At 30.5% G+C, this 21,059-nt stretch overlaps 1 protein-coding gene across 4 annotated transcripts in view; it reads right to left on the bottom strand.

The window, feature by feature from the left end:
* The window catches only part of Hnf4 (Hepatocyte nuclear factor 4), a 58,403-nt gene that overhangs the window by 14,808 nt on the left and 22,536 nt on the right, over positions 1-21,059 (bottom strand). The window contains exons 1-3 of one of the 4 annotated variants that reach the window (XM_068764633.1): positions 8,635-9,339; positions 6,055-6,238; positions 3,892-3,986 (exon numbers count right to left, since the gene is read on the bottom strand). In XM_068764633.1, the coding sequence (XP_068620734.1) occupies positions 3,892-3,986; positions 6,055-6,238; positions 8,635-8,833 (478 nt within the window). In that variant the 5' untranslated portion in view covers positions 8,834-9,339. Of the gene's footprint in view, positions 1-3,891; positions 3,987-6,054; positions 6,239-8,634; positions 9,340-19,298; positions 19,420-21,059 lie in introns of those variants that run through there. The other 3 variants (XM_068764635.1, XM_068764632.1, XM_068764634.1) reach the window with 3 other exon arrangements.

Consider the following 21,059-nt stretch of genomic DNA (forward strand, 5'->3'; position numbering starts at 1 on the left):
ACTTCGAATAAACATTGTATATTTTTAATAGTTATATATTGATGTATTAAACTAACTCACTATGAAAGGAATAAATGTTACGTATAAAAAAAAATCGTGCTTTTCTTTATAACAATATTTATGGCAAGACTAAGTATATTATTTATATTCACCTTCGTAATCCACAACCTTTTGCCATGCCATATTTTACAAATTTTCAATGCTGGAGCGATTAAAATCAAACGGTTTTCTGTGAAATATGGCGATAGAACGACATTACGTTCCGGTCCTACTAATATATATATATATATATATATATATATATATATATATATATATATATATATATATATATATATATATATATATATATATATATATATACAAATCTTCATTGTATAGGTATTGGGCCTAGTGCAAAGTACGCAATAAAAAAAGTATAAATTCAATATTGATGTATAGTTTCCGTCATGATGTAACATCGAGAACAGACGTACAAATAACGAATCAATTTAAACAACTTTAAATACTAAATTTCAATTTTCCTATAACTCACTATTTCTAAGAATACACTACATGCTTATTTGAAAATCCGTCAGTCTTTGATGCATTCTTAGAACTTTATTACGTTACATTTACAGTGATTATACCTAAGCAAATAATTAATTATTGCGAGATTTAAGAATAATTTAATAATTTTCAGACGAGTCTAAATACGGCGGTTGTAGTTTCTGATTCATATGTTTATATTATTCTGATTCATTGCTTTGTTAATAAACATTGAACCCAACAAGTTTTTGTTCATAAAGTTTACGTTTATGCAATTATGAGTGTAGCAGACCTAGCTAAGTGTTTTTTTTTTTTATATTCTTTAAAATTTCAGCACAAACGTAAAGACAAATCAGAATGTGTATCTGTCATATTTATGCAAAGACTAAGGAACGGCATGAAGTCGAACTGTGTTTATCGTATAATATTTCATAGCAAATCCACTCTTTAACTAATTACAGATATCATTAAGTGCTTTGCAATCGCAAGCCTTGACGACTTATGATCTGATAACATCGCTGACTACGTATATTACGTATATTTATACTAAATCAAATGATGTTTAATGTAAAATATACAAATTTATAATAAATAAACAAACAATGAGCAATGATAGCAAAAGGATAGAGGATTGTGACTTGCGATAGTAGGCCGCATGTTCGATTCCCGGGATACAATCTTATGTAATTCATACTTTGTACATTAATTATAAAGATTATGCCACGGTGGTTTGGAAAAAATGGTTTATAAAAAAAAAGTTTCCTGAAGATGCGCAGCAGCGCCCTCTGCGTACCATAATACCACACTACGATCGGTAAACAACCTGCCAAACGTCGCCTATCATGTTATATACCCCCATAACTATCTTTGGTGCAGGCCAATTGCCCTGCAGTGGGCGTCTACGGGCTGAAACGGTAACGACGTATCAAACAATAACAAATGAGTCGATAAATCAAAAAATGTATATTGTATAACTACATTAATACAAATTAATGTAACACACTTAAAAATGAAAACCTACATTTAAAAAAAAGGTAATTTTTTTTAGGTTAGGAAATAGTTCCTGTGTACATCAAAATATGGACTATATACGCTACCGACAGTGTAATGTGTAAAGTAGACGAATAACGGATTGGAACTCTAAAAGACTGATTTAAGTTATGTTTATTTGCATTTATGCAAATATAATAATTCAAAGTCATTATTTTAATTTCATAAATCAAAGCAATCTAAAAAATGCACACGAAGAATGCTAGTGATACTATAACCTATAATAACAAACCACTATTATTATATTACTAGCACAGATAAAAACTGAACTATAGTTAATTCCGTAATTTTCCGATCAGTTGCATCTTCTTTTGTAATATGTTTACATAATAATTTCAATGTAATACACGGAAAACACGATAGACATTAACGGTTTATTTCAAAGGAATATAAAACAGTAAATATGTGTTATACGATAGATATTTACTCGATTTATTTTTAAAACTAAACACTATTAATATCGAATATCATAATTAATTACTTGTTCAATTTAAAATGTATTAAGGTGTACGAACAGTTATGGTTAAAATTGCTTATGTCTTGAAAAAAAAAAGATTTACACAATTAATTGTTGAATTAATCAGGGATAAAATGTTTAAATATCGTATTACTATATATTAAAATTAATTATTGTTCGATATTTATCCCTGCAGACTTTGTAATACCTGAGGTTTGACCTATCACATTTAAAAAAAAAACTATACAACATAATTAAATGTGATCACTTTATATAGTATGACTAGAAATAGGTATAAAAACATTAAAGATTTTTCCTGACAAATGTACTGTACATTGACTCCTTTAAAGCCTTTTATATAATCAATTACCCTAAATTACGCATTTAATTATAATTTAATATTATAATAATATTTAATATTAAGATAGTTAATAATAACGAATTAAAATTACATAAAATAAGTCATTCGCATCGAATATGACATACGAATATTTATCGACAAGGATAAAAATTAAGTTAATTATAGTAATAGTTAATTATAGCATTACTCGTTGTTTATTCGTGCATATCTAGTGACACGGAAGCTTATCTTATCACAGATATCGTTGTTTCAGCCCATAGACGCCCAATGAAAGGCACGAGAGGGATAAGATAATCGCCACCCTCGGCAGGCGAGTTGGCGATCGCAGTGTGGTATTTTGGTAAGCAGAGAATACTACTGCCCATTTTCAGAAAACTTTTTTGTGAACAGTGGCTTATTCGTTATAATGAATACGCAAAGTGTGAATTATAAGATTGCATCCCGTGAATCGAACCTTATCGAATGTCAGTCCTCTACCGCTGGCCTACCACTGCTCGACTCTTATAACAAATATAATTATAGAGATCATCTACACAAGGCAATATACGACGTATGTTATTACGCATGTAAAATCCACAACAGCAAATCAAACAAAAACTTTATGACGAAAACGAAATAATGTTCTTAAAACATATTCACTAATCTACATACGAACATGGAAAAAGATCATAAAATGATAAAATAAAGGTTATTATATACATTACTACCTATATAGGCATGTTATTGGACATTTTAAAACAATATTTTCCTATAAAATATTTCACTATCCACCGATTCCGCGCCAGTATGACAGGAGTCCACTTTAACAACATTACGTGGTTATATTTGATTTATAACAAAAATGTGAATAAATTAAGTTCATATAAAATCTACTCTTCTACAACAAGGAAACATTATCAAATATATCTTGATATTACCGCAGTGATTGTATTAGACGATTTCCGCATCTGGCAAGCTTAATTTGCCTAATGATAATTTGGTTAAAATACGTGGTAACATGATACAAATATTAAAAAAAGATAATTATTTACAATAATAAAATTGGACTAATATTTTAAATACGTAGACTGTCGCGACGATATAAAAAAAATGTAAAATCGTTAATAGAGTAATTACTGAGTTGTCAGGTTCTTCTCGATGGAAACAACATTCGAAATCTGACAGTAGTAAATACATATTTAAATGTATGTTATATCAATGTCTTGAGTTATCGTTGCTTAATACTGCATATTCAAAAACATAAGTATATGTTTCGTTGTTTGTTTGTTTCCGATGTGTCAATGGGGTTTTATTTGAATGTTTTGATTTGTCGAATTGGATAGGCTTTAACGTTTTTACGTTATAGTTAAAATGTATTTTGACAAAAATAAACTTAAATATTAACAACGTTTTTTTTAATATAATAATCTTATTTTTATAAAATATGAAGTTATAGCTATTTCAAGTGTAGCAAAATATAATTAAAAAAAAAAATATTAAAATCGACAAAGCTCACCTTCCTTTTTCATGCCAGCTTTGAAGCATTTTCTTAACCTACAGTATCTGCATTGATTTCTTTTGTCTTTATTCACGACGCAATTTCTGTTGAACCTGAAACAAAGAGAAAACACTTTACAACCAGTAACAGCAAAAATAACTGAATTCTCAATTTCTTTTTTATTTTATATACTTCTCATAAAAACGTAGAACGGTGAACTTCATGCCTTTTTTTTAAGTTAACTATTTACAAAGTTACAGAAATACATTAATGAAGACAGACGAAACAAAAATAAATAAATAAAAATAAATCATAAAAACTTTTATATAATGCACAAGTATGTTTGGTAAAATGTTTTAAAGCAATTATTGAGGCAAACGTTGTGTCATTACACCAATACATGTGGATAAATCTTTTTGTTACAAACGAAATACTAAATAATAGGAAATTATCATTAGCTATCTTTTTTTTTCTCTATACGTCGGAACGGCGTTCCACTGCTTTATTGTAATTATTCTATAAAATCTAACCGTTGTTACAGAAACTTCAATTGTACACAATTACACGCTTGTTGAATACTAATTATATAAATTTCTATACATTTATTGAATGCACTCAGTTTTGTTAAACCTTTTTTATGTTTTTTTATATATTTTACAGATCGCGAGACTCAAACCCCCATCCAAATCTTTGCCCTTATTCACTATTACTATCTGTAAGACATTCGAAGGTACTTATGAATATGACTTTAGGTCATAAATTTATCACCAAGATGTGTATTTTTACACGTATGCCATATTGCCAAAGACAATTGCTCATTCGTTAATAATATATTTAACTATTAACCAAAAGCATGTTTACTTATGAAAAATAAGCTTATATTATATCTTCATACAAGAATATATTTATTACGAAGTAAATAATATTTATTATCATCATCGTGTCGGCCAATAAATGCCTACTGCATGGCCTACCCCAAACACCGCCAAGATGACCACAATTGCATTGTAAGTAAGAAAAGGACCAATATTTAGCCACTTGCGCACATGCAGTGGTAGTCGTGCAACGAAGTGCACTGCCCGCCAGCCCGATCCCCCTGGAGGGATGAATCACTTGTTGAGTGATTTGACGGTGGCAGTTGTGTGATTCGCATTGTTTGCCGCATACGCATTTATCAGTGGGCTGGCGGGCGGTGCACTTTATTGCACGACTATCACTGCATGTGCGGAAGTGGCTAAATATTGGTCCTCTTCTTACTTAGGATGTACTTCCGCAAGGTAACGCCTGATTCCATTAAACACAATTGCATTGTCTTTTTCACACGATCTTGACTATGTCGTCGGTCCACCGTAGTGGGGCGTCTAGCCCGACCGTGGCCTTCGACTCGTTATCTCTACTCAAGAAACTTTCGGCCCTAAAAGATTGCACGAGCTATTGCCCCGCCCACTGCAACTTCAGACGAGCAATTCTACGAGCTTCGTCGGTGTGGCGTCGGTTCTTCTTCCTCTCTTGGTGTATCTCCTTATTTCTGATTCGAAATCGCAGCAAATCTCCAAGTACGCTTGGTTTATTGCTTACTCTCAATGTTAATTATGTTCAACTTCGTATTTCGTTCAAACAAAAATATTATTTCATTGTCGGATACTTACATTTAACAAAATCTAAAAACATGATGTTTTACTAAACAAAATAAATACATTAGAATGTAAGGCTTATCAGTAAATGATGTTTACTGGGAAGATACAAACACGTGTTCGTCAACAGGAAACGATTTGTCCTGAACAAATGATAACCTATTTAAAATTTAAATCCGCACGAATGTTTGATGCAAATGTAAAGTTTGCTAGTTTCATTCAGAAATGCAAAAAATTATTGTTATCGTCACGTGATCCAATAACGAATTCAAATTCAAATTTATGCATGCTACACACAGGGTGATTGATTCGTTATAGATGCAAAGACTTAAGGGTGAACGTAGAAACATTTAAACTGAAATGAAGGATTTCATTATTACTTTTATGCTAGGTTTTTAAGGAAAATTATTAAAAATTTTCTCGTCTTACACGCTATTTAAAGTTGTGGAAAATGTTCAATTGGGGGATATTTTCATATGAATTTTTTCTTGATGGTTGTATGAATGTTTTCCTTTCACATAAGAAAAACACTAAAGTAAATACATGCCTGCAAGTGTACAGATGATTTTTCCTGACGCTCCTCCTGAAAAAACCCTTGCAACCGTCACACGAGGACGCGCCGTAATGTTTCCCCGTCGCCCTGTCTCCGCAAATGGCGCAATGCTGTGACAATGACGTGGAACTGGCAACACTGGCTTCACTACTGCTAGTTTCTAGCTGCATGTCGCTATCTGCAACAACGAACAATTTCAATTTAAAATCATTATGACAATTGCTTAATATATTTCTTTTTTCCTTTAATAAATAATCACTAGTAAACTTATGCGGCGCTTACACGTTTATAATAATTATTATATTTTTAATGATTTATGGTGGATCAAAAAACCTAGCACCCTAATACACTATTATTTTTCAGGGTGTTTGGTTATAGGTATAAAGGCTTTATAGGGGTTAATCCATAGCTCATTTGCTGTCAATTTATGTATGATACGCCTTATCCAAAAATTCAAACCATTGGTTTCAGAAATAATAAATAATTAAAATTAATTGTTGTTTATGATCTATCCTTGCAGATTATTCACAGCCAGAAGTTATTGTTGTGTATGCAATATATCATTAAAAAATAACGTAACATTTATAATTATAATGCGGCAGAAAGGCATAACTTGTTACGAGCAAGGAATCTTAACGACAATTTATAATGTACCTATATAGTATAGTACTTAAGTTTTTCAAAGGATGTTTTTCACTGTCACTCTTAAGCATTAATTATTAAATTGAAACAAAAATTAAAGTTCAATATACTTTTATGGAATTTAACAATGTAAGTATTGAGGACATACTGGTTTCTGCCTATTATAAACTTGCTATTCCTAACGGTGCTACATTTTCAGAATATTAGTAAACAGTGGACACATCATCTGGACACGTGAGATGATTCACCTCCTTGGATAAGTAATATCACCGGCTGAGGCGCCTTTAAGAACAAAAAGTGTTTTTCTACTATTGTTTGGCGAGAACAAATATTGGCTGTCTACCTAAATAACATCAAGAAGAGCATTACCACCAACTAATAAATTAATATAAATAATAATTGATTAATGTAATAACATCTTAAAGTCACAGTCGCAACACGACACGAGACTAAAGCATACAATTAACTCCTACAAGCTTACAAATGCATTAATTCAGAATCAAAACACTTGTTAAATATGGAAACCATATAATTGTCTGAATATTAAATAGGAAAAATAGGCTTTTATTGTTTATTTTTTACCATTATAGTCAAATAAAGATTAAAATATATGCAGATAATATAGTTATTATTGTGGTCAAATGATTATTTTCAATTTAATTAGCTTTCAATGATAAAATTATTAATGTTAAAATTTGGATTTCTTGCTAAGGTCACATCTTAGTTGTAATTATTATTTCAGCCGTACGACGAGCGCAGCTGGATTGTCTCCCATAGATAACACACCTTAATTCCCGGTAGTGACAAAAAAGACAGGTTTTAAAAGTTCGATATGTTTTTTTATTAATTTAATGTATTTGTTTTAAACATATTGCGATAATTAATGTACCTTTTCTAATAAAAAGAGTGTCAATATATTTTTAGTTAGTTAAATAACGTATAACAACAATATCAGCATTGACCTCAAAATTGTTTGTACGACATGAACATACGCGACATACAACATATACTTCAGTATCATATTACTATTCTAGCGAAATACATACTGTCTACAGATATATGACTATAACAAAGATATACGATAATTTTGAATAGGATAGAAGTATATAAATATCACACAAAGCACTTAAAATAGGACAATGCGTTTAAATATCTAGACCGGGACTTCCCAAATTTATTTTTACTCTAAAGTCCTTTAGACTTTTCATTGTTTTGAGACGCTATACTCCCTTCTGTAGACAAAACACCCAGTGTTGTTCTAAGCAAAAAGTTGTCAGAAAAAACTCTAAACATCATTTATCATTTTTATTGGAAGTTACATAAAAACCTAAAGACTTAGATATATATTTAGATATTTGAAAAAATAAATACATATTTCGCTGTATTATTATATATGTACTATTATATATTCGCTGAGTTTGTTAAAACAGAGGTTAAGTTTGGAAATAGTTATTGGGAATGAAAAAAGCGCGCAAAAGTCAATGCGCAGACCGTTGAAATTCTTGTAGCGCATATACTCAGTCGTGTCGTTATAGGTAGACAATCAGTGTGGATTGCTACTCGATGTCTGTATAGTGCTGTGAGGTCCCAAGTCATCGCAAGACACAGAGAGGAATCCCTGGATTTTAATTATTTAAATAAAGTACCCAAGTTCGTACTTTTCTAGGTGAAATCTCTGGCTGAAATTTTTGTGTTTTGAAAACGTTTTCATAATTACTTTTATCAATAAACTTAAAGGTGCTTTAATTTTAATTTCAATAACATGTCAAAAATTTACTAAATATGTTTATAACAATTACCATATTTCGGATTATTATTTTTTTGATACTTCTTAATCCTATTCGTTCACTTTGGTTTAAAATCAATAAAGCAATATATCATTACTGCGCTATATCATTATTCTTAGAACCGTCAACATTTAAATAAACAAACCTCTTTTATTGTTGTACACACCGCCTAAGACGGTTAATGAGTAAGGGTTCTCTATTACACTTCTGTTAGTATACACTGAATAGGGACTAACGGAGGCTTTGTCCCACACGTGGCATGGAGCCGGTAAAACATAATCTGTAGTATATCCAGTCCCGCATAGTTCCTGTGAGGTAGTCATATCGCAGGCGTACACTGGCATGATGCCTCGATCATGTGTCGAAGTTATTTCACAACGTCTTATTAATTACTGAATTTACCGCCGCCGTAAGGCGGTTATCAACCAGATAACACCCCTTGATAACAATCACTAAACCATTACACAAAACCTATCAAACACGCTTCAGTAAAACATTATTTGAAATGATTTACGAAATTTAATGTTCTTTACAGAAGGCGATAGTTTATTTAAAGTTACACTAGTATCAAATACAGATCATATTCAATTAAAAGCCGAATTAGCAACGCAAGTGTTTATTACAACACTAGGCCGGTACACTTCATTTTTTAACTGTGGCGACGGCTAGCGACCACGGTCAAGCGCGACTTCGCTGCGACTGACAAGAGAGCTCGCCGGCACACTGCAATATCCGCTGATATGACAACGCAAATTTTCTGTCAGCAGCGTGCATGAATTACGCGTACGAGTGCGATTGCGGCAGTCAGCAAGAAACCGCGCCGTTACTGCATCAGCACTGACTCATTCGTTATCGGAAATGCAGCGGATGTGAAGTCGAATCCGATGCAACCAAATAGTCATGCACAACAGCTGATGACCAGAGCCATCGGTCATAAACAGAATGCGCGCGGGCTAACCGACCGGATGACTAACTGATTGTCGCCGTCCCTCGCTTTGTTTCTTTGTCACGTTACGATGTTGTCCTATAGTTATCTTTTCATGCAACTCCGATAATGTTTTTAACGGGTACTTTATCGGAACTTATTATTTATACATTTTTGATCATCTACAGTGTTAACTTGTATACATTATGAGATGAATGTCTCAAATTAAATCAAATTGTGTGCCCTATGATAATATTCTGCGATTTAAAATACGAGTGCCAATCGCGGTCTAATCTGAGAAAAACCCACAATATAGACAGTCGAGGTTTTTTTCGATAAATTCGAAAAATTATTATTTTAAATCTTAATACAACATCTGTTTATATACTCGTATATGGTGTAAATTAGGAATCTTTATGAAAAAATGAAGAGGAAATGATTATTAATTTTAATAATGAAAACCAGATCTTTAATTATTTTCTTAGATAAATAACAATCGCTGTAAGTTAAGAAACGAAATCTTTCATTACAATTTAAAAAAATGTGCTGGTCTCTTCTGTGTCTGGTGCTCTTCGCTTAATTCACTTATAATCCACATATTGATTACATCGTAAACTAAATAAAAACTAATGTAAATTAAAGTTTTAAAATTGTTATAATAACTATTTTTATTTACACATTATTTACATGTTTTGTCGAGACCAGAGGTACCTAGGCTTTTTTCCTCCGAATATTATCAATTTGAAGTGATAGATAGTCTAAACGTTTTAATTTTTGCCTATCCAACAGTAGAGTGGTCTTGAGTCTAAATTCTTAATAATTACCTTTATGCTACAATAAAAGTATGATGTTGTCGATACGACAGCAATTTGGAGCAAAGGCTGTAAACAACTAGTAATCGCTGCGACGGGGACGGGTCGAGTCGGGTCGGGGTCGAGCACTATCTTGTCTACGGGCCGAGACGACCACCGTAGGCAGCGGCTACTTCTCGCCGCCAGCACTGCGTCTTAATTGGCCAAAACTATAAATCTATTATATTATACTTTATATCGAATGCGATACAAACATCAATGAATTTACTATTCCATGTCATACCCTTTATAAATAACAAAAACCGCCACGGAACGATAACTCAAAAATCCTTTGTATTTATATCGGTTACTTTAAGAAAATATGCTCTTATCAGAAATAAAATGTTAGGATTAAGGCGTAATATGCTGAATCCTTTTGCCGTATATTTATTTATTTAGTGTTGGATTTGATAAAAACCTTATTTGAATAAGAGATGTGCGTTACATTGAGAAGAATTAAATGACTGAAAATTTAAAATTAGAATATACATTTTGCATTTTTGTTCAATATTGTTATCGTAAACTTAATAAGTTATGGATATATTGTAATAGATAAGAAATAGGTAATAGATAATCAAAAATAGTAAAATAAAAACACTTTAAATGACTTATTTTAATTTAAAAATACTATAATTCCTAAATTAAGTTTTTAATCTGTTAATTTTTTTTTATAAGTACGTTCGTGTTAGTCGATTAGACGGGAAAAACAAATGGTGATTTAAACAATAACTTGTCCATATTGAAATCACAAAAATGTAGATTTTTTGGCTACGTACTTTTTAATAACATTATGTTTTGTTTAAAGTCGCTTGATTTACCAGTGTAGTTCATATCTGCAGGTTTATTAAAAATATATATAAACACTTCAAAAGCCTGAAGGTATAGCTCTTTTGCTGTCAATTAATGTATGGTACACCCTATGTAAAAATAAATGGTTTCATAGCAAGAAAAGGCTTCTTTAAAATTCAGCTCACTACATATCAAGATTGATTATTGTACACTATCTGCCTCAGCTGAGTTTGTACTGCCAGAGCTTGGTCTGACGCAATGAAAAAATAATCTGGCTTATTTCAGAGATCACTTCATACAAAATGATTGGAAATAGGTCTAATAACTTTGAAGTTTTTTGCAGAAAAAAAATGCTATGCATTCACCCTTTCAAAGCTTTTAAACCTATAATCAATCACCCTTTGTATAGCGATACCCAATCCGGTTAAGTAAAAAAACTTCGTGGAGTTACTGTAAAGCAGTCTTAGCCAATCGACTTCAACAGGCAAAAATGCATATAAAATCACAAGAACTGGTTTAGATTAATTTCATAATAACACCGAAATAAAATAAAATTAAATTAAGACGTCGATATCCAAATGTATTTAGTTACATTCACGAATCGCACTAGTAACTTCAGAGTATTTTCAATTAAATATGCCTTGTAATAGATAATTTTAAAATGGAATGTGGATAAATATGGTAACAATTTTTGACATGAATATTTGTAATATACAGTGATTGAGATGTAATTTATAAAACTTACTTTTGTACAGATTAATAAAATAAAATAATTATTAACTATTTCCCAATCAACTCCGTATAAAGGCCCAGCTCTTTACCATCTGCTACGAGCGGATTTTAGACTACTTAGACTACATAGCTTAAATAAATCCAACAAGTCTGGATAAGCTGGTGTATGAAAAGTAGAAGAGGACGGTCACCAACACGATGAGTGGACTCTGTGCGGGTGGTGACGGGTCATAAAATAACGAAAGCACTCAGAAAAGCAGATTAAAATGAACTGTGGAGGCAACTCAACCAAGGCTTTCCAGAAAGGGCGCAGCATATGGTTGGATTGGTTATAGCTATAAAAGCTAGGGGTGAATGTATAGCTTATTTATTAGCAAAGGCTTTAAAACTTATTTTCAATCTATATATTTAAAATATGTTACATTAATCGATCTTTTCTATTGGATTGCGACAGGTTAAGAACGGCAGTACATTCTTCAATAACAGATAGTAATTAATAATTAATTTTAACATGTAGTAATCTGTATTTTGAAATCGCTTTATTTATATATATATATATATATATATATATATATATATATATATATATATATATATATATATATATATATATATATATATATATATATATATATATATATAATTATTAATAAAAAAAATTGAAACCATTGGTTTCAAAATAGTGTTAATACCTTGACAGCAAATGAGATATTTACCACTATTAAGCTTTTTTTATCTACAATTAATCATCCTATTTAAACAATGAATTTGTAATAAGAAAATGATTATCTCTGTATGTTATATGACCATATTTGTCACATATGTGTAATGTATGTCGAAGGTACGTAAAAATAATAACATAATATTATTTTAGCGCATACATTTATTATGATATAAATTTGTCGGAAGTATTCCACCTACTTGCATAAATTTTATGTATCATTAATGGCAATTTTAACGATTATTTGACCTGGAATTCTATACTGTGTCAAGATTATTATTACACCATATTATTACGAGTAATAAATCCACACTACGGGAATTATATTTTTTTACAATGAGTTGCAAATTATTAGTAGAAATAAGCCGTCATTTAGATGACACGTAGAGTATGGACTTTGTACTGTTGACAAATGTCATAGGTAGTCGGGTTTAAGGTACAAATGCAAAGACAATTGCAAGAAATTTTAAAAATTCTAGCGTTAGTTGATAATAATTATAGCATAATTATAATATTAAGCAAGCTATAAAAATTTTGCAACGTGTAAATAAAAGATTTCTCTATTTTTTCGCATATATGAATGGATCAATTGATATCATTTCCAATTCTTATCAGTAGTGGACTTGTAAAAACACGACTGTATTTAATTCAGCTTTAAACACTATGAGATACGTTGTACATAAATTAGACCAGTGTTTCCCAACCTTTTTTGTATCATTCCCCACCTCAAGATTTTAAGTATATAATTTGTATATTAAAGCGAAAGTGTTAAACTCGTGTCGAGTTCATAATGGAATTGCGCCCCTGTGGGGCGTCGGGCGCACGTTGGGAAACACTGGATTGGATGCCTAATCCGCTGTTGAATAATATTATCTAGCCGTTTTGGGTTTAACAGATGAATATTCTAAACAGAAATCATACCAACACTTACTAATTACCTATTTCTACTATAGCTGGTTAAATGATTCGACTTTTTTTTCTGCTTGAATGTACAACATATGGTTGTTGGAAAGGAAATAAAACTTATATTTAATTGTATAATAACTAGTAGATTAATTAGTAATTAAAAACCATGAAGTTAAACGTACAAAAACAATAAGTTAAATATTTAAACAATTAAGTTAAATAATAAAATTAATAAGTAAAAGTTCAAAATGGGTCATTTAACCCATAATAGAATAATCAGTGTTAAGTTTGCTTTTCCATCCATGATGTTGATTCTTAAATCAAAATTTATTTCTTGTACAAATTTCGTTTTTGCATAAATAGCTAATCTAATTTGTTAATTACGTCACGAAACTTAAATATTAATGCATCCATCTATAAGATTAGAATTTTTTTTCTTAACAGTTAAAATTTGAAAAATTTAGTGATCGTTTTAGCCCTTTGACCCCCACTTCAAGGCATAGTCCTCCTCCAATGATATCTATGGGGATATACCTTAATCGCCACACTTAGGCACGGTTGGCGATCGCATTATGGTATAATAAGCAGAGGACGCTGCTGCCCATTCTCTGGAAAGTTGTTTATGAGCATTGGCAATCATATATAATTAACACACAAAGTATGAATTATAAGAGATTATATCTTGATTTGGATACCATTGGGCTCCCAGTTGAAAAATTTAGTTTATAATAAATTAAATTTTCAATGTCTGTGTGACTTGCGACACCGATCTTTTGAAACTAAATATTAGTATGTAATCCTAAACTGATAAGCGCTATTAAATGAGGGGAATTTTCCGTGTTTTAGGGAATAAGTGTGAGTGTCAAGAAATATTATATATTTGTATGTACCACCGTTCGAAAAAGGCACAATAAAGTTCTATTGGACAAAAACAAAAACCATTAATTTTTTTTTTTAGGCTTTAAATAATTTTATTACCCCGTCTAACGTAAATCATGTACTATTAAATTTAAGCTTTTTAGCTTGATTAGATTTAAGATGTGATCATCACAACAACCTAGCATTACCAACTATTCTGCTTTTAAGTTAAGGTGCTAAACTGTAAATCTTTAATGTCGATAGATATAGAAACTCTTATCCCCTGGTACCATTTTTATTTGCTAATAAATCCGTGTTTAACGTGGCTCTCACAAAATAATAGAATTACAGTTATCGGTCATCATTAAAAATTACCTCGTATTTACGAGGTACACTTTCTTTAAGATATATACTTAGTCTTGCCATAAAAATTGTCACAAAGAAAACAACATTTTTATAGCACATTTATTACTGAAAATTTATAAAGCTTATTCGAAGTGGTCTCCACGGTAGATTAAGATCAAGACTAGATAACGGCAGTCTTCAGTTTCGATGAAGTCTGGAACCTTCGTTTCTTAACAAGATTGAGTAGGTCTAGTTTTATGACGCAGCGCTGAATCTTGCTTATAGAACATAGTGTTGTTAAGGAGCTTAATTACCTTCACAAGAATAGTATCTTGGACATAAAAATAAAGCGCAGTCACTCCTTCATAGCTAACAACCTACTAACCACCATTGAAGTCGGATAATGCTCACGTTGTACTAAGGAGGTTCTTTAGAGATTTCTACAAAAATATGGTATTTTGTTTGTTAAATAAAATAATGCTCAATTGCTAAAATTTTCTCATTCGTAAACAATTTTTTTTCTATTAATTATCTTTGCCTACCACTTAAGTATGTACTCGTTTTGATTTTTCGACCCTATCTTTTTCAAATTGTCAGTTGAGAAATTACCAGTGTGTCTATTATTATCTAGTTGTATCTACTGTTCTCGGACAAGATTTTTTTAAAATATTTCCCTTGCTGCTCTAATCGCCTTTTTCGTTCGAACACTATGTGGACGGCTGGATCTTTTTCTGTCACAAATACATATATACAAGTTTTATTGTACCAATCAATCGCTCAGTACACAAATATTTGACTAACGCCAAGCATATGGAGGATTTTAAACATTATGTTTAGCACCACATCTACTTTATACAATGCAATCACAGCGATTTGGTTCTCTTTATCACCCCACTCCAATTCAATATCACAAAATATTTTACAATACATACATAAGCTCGAGAACAATAAAACGCAATAACCTTATAAAAATAACGGGTTTAAATTCAAAGATAATATTCGGTTTATTTTTAATTATAACAGTATTTAGGGCCAGACTAAGTATTCATTTATAAAACATTAATTTTGTAAAAACAGATTAAAGAAGAAGCAACAAATAAATCACTAAATGGAAAAGTGCTAATTTTTATCAGTTTTTCACTGCTGCCCAAATGGTATTTTGTTTGATTGTATCATGTTATTGATGATATCAGATTCCATGGGTTCTAGATGGCAGAGCGCAGAAGGTGCTCAATATACAACCTCATATGACATTACTCTTTCACCGGAGTAAGGGCTCGCCGAGGTCTTAGATCGGTTAGGCTGACAAGCCATAAAGTGACTAAGCTCCCATACGTCCATGAGAGAACATCGGCTTGAGCTGTCATTCATAGATAACCTAAAATATTAGTTGTTTGGATAAATATCAAATGTCATTCAACATGTTATAATACTTTTATATTATAATCACTACCATGTTTTGTAACCTAATATTTGTCCAAATAATACTAAATAATTTGTGAAAAAACAATGGATCATCAAGCAAAAACTATATTTTGGTTTCGAAATCTGTTTTGAGCTGTTAAGTTGATCACCGGTATAAAAAAGATGGACGTATATTACAAATAAAACATGTGAAAGCCTAGTATTTTTTACGTTACGTTATTAGTTTTTATTAATTTATAATTTGATACATTTTTACCATTGTCGTGAAACATGTAAAAACATCAAAACATCGACTTTCCGATAAAATGCTTTAGTTTTGAAATATCTCTGTAAATATTGATCTCCTAATGGTAAGTTATTTTGATACACTCACAGATTGTTTATTCAAATACAAACAATCCGTTTGTAGAACAAGTGTTACATTCATGAACTGATAACAAGATATTAGTAAACATAAAACATTGGAAACTTTATAAAATAACTATTACTTTAATTTCTTATCTGTTTGTCGAAACATTACCAAAATTAAATTTGACTTACAATTAAAAAAATTACAAATGTAAAATGAACATTGTTAATGTATAATAAGAAAATGACGTTTATAGAGCGAAAACTGAACTCTCATGGTGACTAGATAATTATAGGTAATTACAAGTTGTATTCTAGTACCAACAAACATATCTTTGATAGCGTTCTTAAGGTTTTCCTGAGAAAAACTTTGATAAAAAGTTTTAAATCACTGTTTTGAGTAGGACTAATCGTCTTATACGCAATCTTCCAGTTCTTCCAAATTTAGTAATGTTAATAAATAATTAATAGAAAATACATGCAACCATTTATTTATTTTTTTGTATAATCCAATGATCCCAAAGTGGTGCAGGTGGTCTCTTCCAAGGGTTCATGGGAGACTAGACGGTGTCTACATGACTTGAGAATCAATGAATGTTTACGTTATTACGACATAAAAATTGGGATTCCAATTCGTAAGCGATATGTATCTGCAAAAATGTATCTGCTTTTGATAGTGAAAAACTAAAACTTGATTCGACTTCCTTCATCCATCAATGTAAGCGGTTAATATTTTAAGAAGCTCAGTGTGTGTTACTTTTTAAAACCAGCATATTTCATAATATGTGCGACGTGTCGTAACTTGTAAAGTGGATATGGTATGGTAGATATATAGAAACAGGAAGTTCACTAGAACCAGCTAAATTTTGAAAGTAATTGATGTGAAAAGTCTGGAAACCTCTGGTATATATAGCAAAAAGCAGTTTATAATGAATCAAAATAAAACAATGGTTATTGTGTCAGGTGGTAAATAATATTAATATTTAGGCCTTTATTTCTTGGTTAGAGGTCAATTTTCACATATATTACAGTTGTTTAATACCTGATATTTTAGTTTCCACATAGACTTTTTCTTAACTTTTTAATTCAAATGTTAATAAATAACACAAAGTGTATTTCAAATTGTGTAATGGTTAGACTCTTATCCAGAATTTTATAGCCCTTTACGTGCCACTTTAGCCTTTGTAAAATTTTTACGCCCCCCTTGTAACATAAATATTTTTTATATTAAAGCGAAAGGGTTAAACTCATGTCAAGTCCAGTTTTGCATTAGCCACCTTAAAAATCAAATTAACCCCTACATTGGGCAACACTGCTCTGACCTATGATCTACAGTTGTAAAACTGTTAACTAAAATTAAGTTTAATTATTTCAACAAATATCAACTTCCTGCAAACAAATAGGATAATTCATTACTACATAAAAACTGAAATTGAAATATTACTGCTTTTTACCATACACAGTACACTTATATTTGTAACATATATGATAATAGTGTGTTGTTTGGTTGTGAGGCTGATCAATTGCAGTAAAAGGACAGGCCAATTGGAACTAATTGTAGTCCTATACTACTTCTTTATGGACAGCCAACTGTGACTGCAATTATTGTGCAATAAAAATGCATTTATTATTACAACCAGTGTTTTAGTAAATAAAGTTTATGCATACATTGACATTTTATACCATTTTGCTATTTTTTTTTAATCAAAAATGTCTCTTTATTGGAACAAACAACAAAATATTTATTCTTATAAATAGACTCTGTTATGCATCTTTGAAAAGCCAAGACATTATTATTACAAACATTAAAGAATGTTTCTAAGGAAAGACTATTGCCAGGTTACCAATGTTGATTCTATTAAGTAAGACCTGGCAAGAAAGTTGATAATTACTCTGAATGCTAGTTTTACAAAATATATCCTATTTAGTCTTTATAAATAATAATACAATCATGAGATGGATTTTGGTTGTTTCCAGATTTGATAGCCAATTAAAATATAAAATACATAATTATAAAGTGTTGCATATTTAAAGCAATCATAAGTACATAACAAAATATTTTTAAGCAAGTAGAATCTCAAAAGACTAATGTTATTTGATTCAACATCAGCTACAATCAAGTTTCATATTGGACAAAAATTGGAAAGGGAAAATAAATTTATTTTCCATTCAGTAAATATGCTTTTGCATGATACTTTATTTTTAATTTAAGCCAATCAAATTATCATCGATTAATTTTGTTTTCTTTCCTTTTGGATTTCAAATTTTTTGACAGTATGTATGAGCAATTTAAAATGAAAACATCATTCATTAAGAATTTTTATTGTACTGCACCTGAAAATTAATGATTCTTTATCGTTCATTAGCTACTTGAGTATATTCATTTAAATGTTTACTTAACAGGAAAATATCAAATTCAAATGATTCATATACCATTTATACAGTATATTAGTATTGTGGTGTTTTAAAAGTTTGAATGTAAAGAGCTACGCTGTAATTCGTTTTAGGACGTATGTAACACGAACATAATTCTTAGTATAATTGAGGTATCTTTACATGTAAATATTAATAGTGATGCATAGGTAATATACATAAAAACCCATCAGTTGCCATTCAATAACAAGGCAGAGGTCAAACTGGTTCTAAACAGTTAGTTCCGTATTATAGTTCTTTAAGAAAAACATTGGTATTGACACAAACACGTTTATTATAACCAACTCTATACGTCACGAAAAATGACTTTTTAAAATGACTTTTATTATTAGTTCATAAACTACTGCATAATTCGTTGGATCATCCACTTCCAATTTCCTATTAACACAGAAAAGCATATATGCAATTGAACAATATAATTGACTTGTTTACTAAAGTTAAAATATCAATATCCGCTTGGAATAGTCGACACCTACCTTCATCACATAGCCCCATAGTATTACAGGCCTACAATCACAAACTTATTCCAAGATAAATTAATAGAATCAGACTTTTAGACTTTATTAACTTTAATCGAAATTCAATGTGAAACTTATGTTTGACAGTGACAGCTGATAACAGTACCAATTTGACAAACGGAAATTTGAATGAGTGAATTTCGTATTATTGCTTTAAATAGCTATACAGCGACATCTTACTATTGAAAGAAAATTTTATACAGTGTAGGTATTAATCGTTAGATGGCGCGAAAATATAATACAACTTTTCTAGTTTTTAGTAGCATCTCGACTCTCGACTCGACTCGAATTCTTACTAATATAACATACGTAAAGTATGTTAAACATAACATGAAATGGAAACATAAGTTGCTTTTTAATGTTATGATGTAAAAAGTTATTAAAATTTGGTAAATTGCACCAATACAATCATCTTTATAATTACAACTTATAGACATGTACACAAGAAACCTACAAATAACTTATGACATTCTTGATCATATAAATATGGCTGCATACTAATTTTAACCAATATAACTGTTCTTCGATGTCTTTAGGTATTTTGATATTTTGTAATATTCGAACACATCGTACCACTTCTCAATAAAAAAAAAAACTAAGACTATGTAATAGAACAAACGATGTATCAAAATAAACATTTATAGATATGAGGATTTGTGTCAAGAGCGCGAGTTACAGCATACATGTACACGTGGCTGATTAACATTAAGAGAAAAGTTAAATATTTTCTTGGTTTAGCGTAATAATCATAATTCATGTAATAAAATGAAAAATGATGTTATAAATTCAAAATTGTTGTTTTCTTTAATGATTAATATAATAGTATAAATGATAGTTTTAAAATTAGTCATAATATGCAACGTAAACATCATTTTTATTTACAACGCCGTCACAAGATTTGGTAAGATTCGATGAACTGTCAACAATTCTTTAGGACTTGAGCAAGAATGGTCCAATTTTTACAGACGTTTCTTATATATTATTTATAACCTCCTCACGGTCGTAAGCATAACTATAAAATCTATTAAGATAATCTAAAATAAAGTTGTAGTACACTAGATGTGACAATAGAAATTAAAGAATTAGGTTATTTTTAAGTTCTTTGGAATTATGAAATATACGTTAGCCGTGATGTATATTTGAAATGGTCAATACTGGAATACAGTAATTATTTCACATCGCTTGCGAGTTAGGCATAAGTGTTACGACAGTAACAAACATCAAGGCAAATGACAATACACGATTGTTTTTAATAAAAACATGGATTAGGTTTTTCCATAGTCAAATAACGTCTCTGTAACAAGTTCAAAATGATTGGTAAGTCAAAACAATAAGAAAACTTGAGCTAGCAATAATACACTACTCTTATTGTACTTAATTATTACGTAATATTATATATATTATAACATTGTGCATACAAATATAAATGTAGAAAACGAAATACAGAGATCAATTCCTTGTCAACGTACGCACTTGTTTTAGGGTCATACAATTTAATTTATCAACGATCGGTTTCAAGCGATGGCATTAATAAATCACTAAATATCGTGTACACTTTTTAAGATTAGTCCACCGTTAAAACAAAACTGCAATAACTGTTAAAAGAAAGAATGAATGAATGCGAGGAAAATTTTTACGAAATCAATCAGAACCACATCAAACATCTCTTAAAATGGCACAAGTAGTAGTAGTGTATGTGCAGATTTATGTTATAAAACT

Source organism: Battus philenor, unplaced genomic scaffold (genome assembly GCF_028537555.1).
Source record: "Battus philenor isolate CCGP_79_NKW_IND1 unplaced genomic scaffold, ilBatPhil1.0.hap1 SCAF_19, whole genome shotgun sequence".
In the NCBI taxonomy this organism is placed as follows: Eukaryota; Metazoa; Arthropoda; class Insecta; order Lepidoptera; family Papilionidae; genus Battus; species Battus philenor.